This window comes from Bison bison, unplaced genomic scaffold (assembly GCF_000754665.1).
Source record: "Bison bison bison isolate TAMUID 2011002044 unplaced genomic scaffold, Bison_UMD1.0 scf7180017864280, whole genome shotgun sequence".
Classification (NCBI taxonomy): Eukaryota; Metazoa; Chordata; class Mammalia; order Artiodactyla; family Bovidae; genus Bison; species Bison bison.
This window is the reverse complement of record NW_011494852.1, coordinates 4,253,436-4,261,966: the sequence shown is the minus strand read 5'-3', so window position 1 is coordinate 4,261,966 and position 8,531 is coordinate 4,253,436. Positions and strand designations below refer to the sequence as shown.

Genomic DNA, 8,531 nt, shown 5'->3' with positions numbered 1-8,531 from the left:
GGCTCCTCTGTCCACAGGATTTCCCAGGCAAGAATACTGGAGTCTGTAGCCATTCCCTTCTCCAGGGGATATTCCCAACCCAGGGATCAAACCTGGGTCCTCCTGCATTGCAGGCAGATTCTTTGAGTCAGGGTGGACCTATCATACTTCAATAAATTGTTTTTAAAACTCCAGGATTACCCTCTGGTGCTTCCACTGCATGGAGTGTGGATTCAGTCCCTGGTTGGGCAGCTAAGATCGAGCATGCCTCATGGTGCAGCCAAAAAGTTAAAAAAAAAAAAAAAGAAGAGAGAACTTGAGATCCCTGGTGGCTAAGACTCCTCGCTGCCAACGCAGGGGCCCAGGTTCAATCCCTGGTCAGGGAGTTAGATCCAACATGCTGCAACTAAGACTTAGCATGCCGCAGTCAAAGATCCTGCATACAGCAATGAAGATTGATGATCTTGAGGGCCACAGCTAAGAACTAGTGCACCAGATAAGTAAATAAATACTTTAAAACTTCAAAGGTTACCTTTAGGAAACAAAAACCACACACACACACACACACACATACACGCTCACCTTTCCTTCAATTTATTAAGCCTTGGCTCCTCCATGCATGCTGACCTTTCCTTCAATTTATTAAGCCTTGGCCCCTCCAGCCACTTTCTGCTCCATACCACCTGTGGCCACCTGTGCACCTTATGAACACTCCACACCAGCTGGAGGCAGCCTTCAGTCTTCCTAGGGTGTCACACTTTTTCTTATAGTTGTTAGTTCCTGGAATCCATGTTTTTATCTCCCTTTTTGTTTTAGGGGAGAAATGACAGAGAACATATCTCTCTGATTTAAAAAATAGGAACACAGGTTACAAATGTCCAGTTTCACCATCAACATGAACCCATTTGTTTTGATTATCTATACATTCCCTGGTGGCTCAGTTGGTAAAGAATCTTCCTGCCATTGTAGAAGACCCAGGTTCGATCCCTGGGTCTGGAAGATCCCCTGGAGAAGAAAATGGCAACCTACTCCAGTATTCTTGCCTGGGAAATCCCATGGACAGAGGAGCCTGCTGGCTATAGTCCATGGGGTTGCAAAGAATCGGACACAACTGAGCAACTAACACTTTCACAACAGCTTTCAAAACATACACAAACACACCTTGCTTACCACTGTTCTGTCTCCTTTCTGTCTTGTATTTTGAGATGTCTTAATTTTTGTTGGGTTAGAGTTCCGGGACTTCCTATGGTATGATACATGAGTGGTTAACTTAAATCCTGGATAAAATAAAAAGATTTCATAACTGGAACACATGAACAATCTTACTAGGGATAATATTTTGTGTCACTGTCTCGATGGTCTGTAGCCATTTTCTCATGTCCATGCTCAGTGATGGCAGTAAGTCTGGTGCCAGCCTAATTCTCTCTCCTTTTTTAAAAAAAAATTTTTGTTTAGGCCCCATCTCAAGGCTTTCAGGATCTTAGTTCCTCAACCAGGGATTGAACCTGTGCCCTCTGTAGTGGAAGTGTGGAATCCTAACCATTGGACCACCAGGGAATTCCCTGCCTCTCCATTTAAGGAACTGTCTAGGACTTCCTGGGATGTTTGTCTTACTCTTAGAATTCAGGAACTTCACCAGAACAAGCCTAGGAGTGTGTGTGTGTGTGTGTGTGTGTGTGTGTGTGTGTGTTGTGCACCGTTCTGTCAGAAACTTTGTGAATTCTTTCCACGAGCAGTATTTGGTCCAGCTTGGGAAAATTATGTCTTATTATTACCTTGTTACTTCCTTTCTTTTTCTGAAGATTCCTACCTATTATTTATTAGATCTCCTGGACCTTTTAAATACTTTTTTCCTTGTGTTGTTGTTTTCTTGTTTTTCTCTGAATTAAATTTTCTATTTAATTATATGGACCAACAAATTTGTTGTTTATTTTGATTCTTCCCAGGTGGCACTAGTGGTAAATAACCAATGCAGGAGACATAATAGACTCGGGTTCAAATCCCTGGGTAGAGAAGATCCCCTGGAGGAGGAAATGGCAACCTATTCCAGTATTCTTGCTTGGAGAATCCCATGGGTGGAGGAGCCCGGTGGGCTACAGTCCATAGTGTTGCAAAGAGTCAGACACAAGTGAAGCAACTTAGCATGCAGCATGCATGCACTGTATATCAAGTTTAGATTTGTTGAATATTTTAAAATTATTGATATATATAAATAATTTAAAAAATAATTTAATTTAAAATTTTGTAGGGTTCAGTTCAGTCGCTCAGTGGTGTCCAACTCTTTGAGACCCCATGAATCACAGCACACCAGACCTCCCTGTCCATCACCAACTCCCAGAGTTTACCCAAACCCATGTCCATTGAGTCAGTGATGCCATCCAGCCATCTCATCCTCTGTCGTCCCCTTCTCCTCCTGCCTCCAATCTCTCCCAGCATCAGGGTCTTTTCCAATGAGTCAACTCTTCGCATGAGGTGGCCAAAGTATTGGAGTTTCAGCTTCAGCATCAGTCCTTCCAATGAACACCCAGGACTGATATCCTTTAGGATGGACTGGTTGGGTCTTCTTGCACTCCAAGGGACTTTCAAGAGTCTTCTCCAACACCACAGTTCAAAAACATCAATTCTTCGGCACTCAGCTTTCTTCACAGTCCAACTCTCACATCAATACATGACTACTGGAAAAACCATAGCCTTGACTAGATGGACCTTTGTTGGCAAACTAATGTCTCTTCTTTTAAATATGCTATCTAGGTTGGTCATAACTTTCCTTCCAAGGAGTAAGTGTCTTTTAATTTCATGGCTGCAATCACCATCTGCAGTGATTTTGGAGCCCAAAAAAATAAAGTCTGACACTTTCCACTGTTTCCCCATCTATTTCCCATGAAGTGATGGGACCAGATGCCATGATCTTTGTTTTCTGAATGTTGAGCTTTAAGCCAACTTTTTCACTCTCCTCCTTCACTTTCATCAAGAGGCTCTTTAGTTCCTCTTCACTATCTGCCATAAGGCTGGTGTCGTGTGCATATCTGAGGTTATTGATATTTCTCCCAGCAAATCCAGCTTGTGCTTCTTCCAGCCCAGCGTTTCTCATGATGTACTCTGCGTATAAGTTAAATAAGCAGGGTGACAATATACAGCCTTGACATACTCCTTTTCCTATTTGGAACCAGTCTGTTGTTCCATGTCCAGTTCTAACTGTTGCTTCCTGACTTGATCAGTTAGAGACCTCTCTCTTTAATAAAGAACTCTTCTCTTCCACAAATTCAATGGAAGCCCCTAAGCTAATTAGATGGTCAATTAGAGAACTTCTGAGGTCTCTTGGGAGAGTCACAATGTTCTTTTGCAGGCTGCTGGTGGCAGGTTCCTTTCACAGGCTAGATAGGAGGTTCTTGGGAGCAGCAGGCAACAAACTTATGCTCCTGAGTACCCATTATGAAGAGAATGGCAAATGTTTCCTTCTGTTTTGGACACAGTGCCAGAATGAGCTTTCTTGTTGTTGTTCAGTCACTCAGTCATGTCTGACCCCACTGAAGCATGCCAGGGTTCCCTGTCATTCACTATCTCCTGGAGTTTGCTCAAACTCATGTCGATTGAGTCGATAGTGCCATCCAACCATCTCATCCTCTGTTGCCCCCTTCTCCTCCTACCCTCAATCTTTCCCAGCATGAGGGTCTTTTCAAATGAGTCAGTTCTTCACATCAGGTGGCCAAAATATTGGAGCTTCAGCATCAGCCCTTCCAATGAATATTCAGAGTTGATTTCCTTTAGGATTGACTGGTTTGACTACCTGGCTGTCCAAAGGATGCTCATAGAAAAAGTTTGAGTTACAAATACACACGTACACAAATTGGCTTCACAATTATTGACTGAATATTTGGAATTCATAAAAATTCAAATAAATCTCATAACAATGTAACCAATGTCATCACTGTTAAATTTTGTCAGCTGTTAAATTTAGTATTCATAAAAAGTGTAGTATCCATTGAATAACAACTTGGATGTCAGACTTCCCCCATTCCAAGAATTCTCTAACATGCAAAATGGTTGCCAACAAATCTTACCCAGGCTTCCCTGGTGGCTCAGTGGTAAAGAATCTGCCTGCCAGTGCAGGAGCCACAGGAGACACCGGTTCGATCCCTGGGTCGGGAAGATCCCCTGGAGGAGGGCATGGCCACCCACTCCAGTATTCCTGCTAGGATAATCCCATGGATAGAGGAGCCAGGTGGGCTATATAGTCCATGGGATTGAAAAGAGCTGGACACAACTGAACATGCATGAAAGGTAGAATCTTGGTGTATTTAATCTGCTGCTCTGCTGGTGGGGGATGTAGAAAACCTACCCTGTCCTTGGTTTTCCCTAGGTCCAACCTCAGAAATTGGGAGCTCTGCTTCTTTTTCCTCTTCCCCAGGCAACCTAATGAAAGAGGTTGCTACCAGAGGGGAATCTCAACTGGCAATTTCAGGGTCAGAGGCATAACACCTAGGGGTCTGTTAGAAATGCAAATTCATTGGTCCTATCTCAGACCTGCTAAATCGATCTCTGGGGATGTAGCTCAGAAAACTGTTTCAAGAAGCCCTCCAGAAGATTCTGATGGCATTCCTTCACTTCTACTGCCCCATCAACTGCTGGCTGACCTCTCCCACTTCTTAGAGCAAAGCCGAGGAGATTCTCCCAATGGCTGATGGCCACAACCTTGAAACTATTATGTTATCCTTTCCCACTGTTTTTGGACATAAAACCCTAAGCTGAAGAGCCTCTGTACTTCCAGAACCCAAAGAACCTCCTAAAGACAAAGTCCGGGGTTCAAAGTGAAGATCTCAGAGGGTCCTTGGCACTTGCACACTTTCTCATTCATTCCTCTAGTCTGGTATTTCTCAAACTTTAGCTTGCATTGGAATTGCATGGAGGGTGTATTAAAACAGATTTCAGGCACCACCGGGGTTTCATACTCAGAAAGTCTGGGGGTGGGCAAGAATTTGCTTTTTAATGAGATTTCCAGGTGATGTTGGCTCTGCTGGTCAGAGGACCATGCTTTAAAAAACACTGTTTAGGTCCAATTCTTCCCCTGGAGGTTCCATCTCTGGCTTTCTCTATCAAGGCTGATTATTCTTTGAGCTCCTGCCGCTCTCCTGTGTCATGCTTTACTGACAGCCCCCACCCTCTGCATCTCTTCCATACTATGACATTATGGGCTGTCACTGGAAGGCTGTCACTCTCAATCATGGCTTTGGTCCCATCCCCAAAGTTCTCCCAAAGCAAACATCGTGAAGGCACATTTCCCTTCCATCATCACAGACCAGGAAAGCTAACGAGAACAAGTGGGTCACAGATGAGACCTTTTCAATATGGGTCACTCTGCTGAATATGGAATCATGAGGGTTCTCAACATCTTACAATTTTCTCAGCTTTATTTTCTGATGGCCTGGAAAAGCCAAAAGAAACACTCAACCTAAGAATCTCTAAGCCAAGGAACCAGCAACAGAGGCATCCTTCGATCATTCAGCCTCTGTTCAAGGGGATGAGTGCGGGCAGTTCACTTTCTTGCACCAGCGCCACATACAAGGCTATTAATTCAAAGGAAACCGTCAAAGTGAAAAACTCTAAGGAGGACTTGCTGGCTTGCAGACTGTGTGTGTGTTTGAATATGTGCAGTTGTGTGTCTGTTTATGCATCCTGATCTATCACTGAGTCCAGCCTCATGGCCCTTGTTTCTGTTCCTGTTCTTACCAACCTCCTTCCTACCCCAGGACCTTTGTATGAATACTTGCTCTTCCCCCTGCCTGAAACTCTTTCCTCCGAATATTCTAGGGAATGGCTCTTCTTGTACTTCAGGTCTCAGCTTAGATGTTCCTTCTCAGAGGGACGTTTTCTGCCTATTCAACCCCACCCCGCAGTCCCGTGTGGGCCCTGGGAGTCCCTCTCCCTCCCCGTTCTAGTTATTCCGCGTAGGTCTTAATCTTCCATTAAATCGTTTAACCTTTTTGTTTGGGTGTTTTTTCCCCTTCTCTCCCAGCGACTGTAAATTCCAGGAAAGCCATGGTCTTGTCTGACTTAGTTACTACACCGTCCTCAGTGCCCAGCCTAAGTCTAGTGTTCAATAGGCTCCTTGTAGGCATATCAATAGGCCTTTTGCACTCAGATTCAATCTGGAAGTAAGACCCACACACTGTATGTTGAACCAATCAGGAATTCAAGTTGGGAACGACAACATAAAGGGCGAATACCTAGTCCAGTTTTTCACGGAATCAATTAAGAAGTCAAGAAGAAAGGGGATTGGCTAGGTAACATCACTTACCTACACTGAACCAATCAGAAGCCGGATCTGAGCACGGGCGGCACAACTATACGGGAACAGCCAATCATAATGCAGTGGTGGTCAGTAGGGAAACCACGCCCAGTAACTCAAATCCCCGAGAGACTGCCTCCGGGACTGAGAGGTGAAGGGAAGTCCTAGACACGTTAACTAGGTTTGTGATGGGTTATCAGAAAATTTAAGTGTGTATATGTGGAGGATGTTGGGAGAGTTAAGCGGAGGAAAGTAGTTAGAGGGAGATACGGAGTGGGTAATGGGGCAGGGTACAGAGGAGTTACCAGAGGATAGAGGAGGGTTGAATCGTGCTATAGGGCCAATCGAAACTGTTATATAGGCACATATATGGTATGGTGGGTTCTGGTTTGGTGTGCTGCCCCCTGGTTTGGGGCAGTGTCTCGTTTTCAGTGCCTGTCTGGGTAGAGGGATTGGTTCGGACAGTCTTCATTTCTTGGGAACTCAGATATCCCCTCTTTGGGTCCCATTTCCCTCGTCTACAGATTGCACCTGCTCAGCGTCTCCTCCTCCGGCCAAGGTCATGGCTACTGAGACTGACCCCAAGGACCGAGAGTCCAAGATTGCTCCAGTGCAGGTTATCCCACTGCAGCAGGTCCACCCGATGCAGAAGGTCTACCCGATGCAGCCAGTCATCCTGGTGCCCTTGAATCCCCCGGAGAAAGATTATTTGTTTCTCTCCATCACTTCCTTCTTCTTCTTCATTCTGCTGGCAGTCCCGGCCCTCTTGTTCTCCTTCAAGGTGGGCACCACTCAGCTACCACCAACTCCTGTAGCCCCCAGATCTGCCTTCTCTGTCCCATCCCACCTTCCTGCTCCTCCCTAACAATCCCCTTTTCTTCCTCCTGGGGGATTTACTCCTGCTTCACTACGTAGCTGCCCTTGTTCCTCCCCAGGAGCCCCCTCTCTGCTCCCCACTCCTGTGTTCTGCCCAGACCCACACCCTCATCCTGGCTCCCTTCTTTCTTCCTTTTTCCACTGAGGTGCTGACCCCTGCACTTTACACCCCCACACCGCTGTTACTGGTCTTTCACACCCCACCTCTCCCCAGGGATGCCCTTCCCTCATCCCCTTTCTCCTTGGAAACACTGCCACCAGCTTGCCTTCATCCCCACAGACCCGTGAAGCCAACATCCTTGGGGACCAGAGGAAAGCACAGAGAAATTCCAGACTGGCCTTGGGCTTCAGCATCTCAAGCATCCTGGTGGGCTCCACTCTCATTATTTCCTCCATTATTATCAGAGCCATAAAGCAGCAAGAATGAGATCATCCTGAAAGTTCAGTTCCCTCAGAAAGTTATGAACTGTACCTCATGGGTCCTCTTGGAGCCTTTGAACTTGAACATCAGTAGCCTACCTATACTGGGGGGAAGTTCCCCACCGTTGGGTTTTTGAGAGCAATAAAGTTTATGAGGAAGTTTCTGCTTTCCTTTAATCTGTATGTATGTGTGTGTGCACACATGTTCTCATGCCCCTGCATGTCCACTTCAGAGTTCCAGGGGGCTTATTTACACATTCAGTGAATAATGCAAATCATTTATTGGGCAACCACTCTACTGTGTCAGGCAGTTTTAGGCCTTAGTGATTCAGTGCTGATTCAAGAGATGAGGGATCTACCTCCATAGAACTTGCTCTATTTTGAGAGGACACAGAAAAAAGGGTAAAATGTAAAGCAAGAAGATGGTTCTGGGTCCACTCTGTCTAACAGAACATTTGGCAATGATAGAAATGCTTTGTAATCCACTCTGTCCAATATGGTACCTACTAGTCACGAGACTGTTGAGCACTTGAAATGAGGCTAAGTGCAACTAAGGAGCTCAGTGTTTAATGTAACTTAATTATAATTAATTTAAATTAAATTTGACACATATGGTTAATGGCCACTGTCCTGGACAGCACAGTTCTGGTAGTGTTAACGTTATGAAGAAGAAAAAACATTGGGAGAGTAGGAAGAGGGACTTATGACAAGGAAAACCCTCACTGGAGAGCTGATATCTGAGCTGTGGTCTGAAGTGAGAGGAGGGGAGAGCCTTAGAAAGTTCTGGAAGAGAGTTCTAAGCAGAACAGCAAGTGCAAAGTCCCCAGGGCAGGAAGGAGCCTGACTTGTCCCCAGAAGACTAGTGGGACTGGGGTGGAGCAATGGGAGTGCTACGGAATAAGTTCAGAGGGTGGGCAGGAGGCAGGTCACAGAGAGGCTGGAAGGTCACAGGAAGAAGGCTGGATTTTAA

General features: G+C 45.4%; 1 protein-coding gene across 1 annotated transcript; it reads left to right on the top strand.

Annotated features, from left to right (window-relative positions):
• Window positions 1-6,383: 6,383 nt before the first annotated feature.
• LOC104995245 lies at window positions 6,384-7,720 on the top strand. The gene is made up of 3 exons (XM_010849013.1): window positions 6,384-6,446; window positions 6,790-7,046; window positions 7,422-7,720. The coding sequence occupies exons 2-3, from the start codon at window positions 6,828-6,830 to the stop codon at window positions 7,566-7,568; spliced, it is 366 nt and encodes a 121-aa protein (XP_010847315.1). The 5' UTR covers window positions 6,384-6,446; window positions 6,790-6,827; the 3' UTR covers window positions 7,569-7,720.
• The last annotated feature ends 811 nt before the right edge of the window (window positions 7,721-8,531 follow it).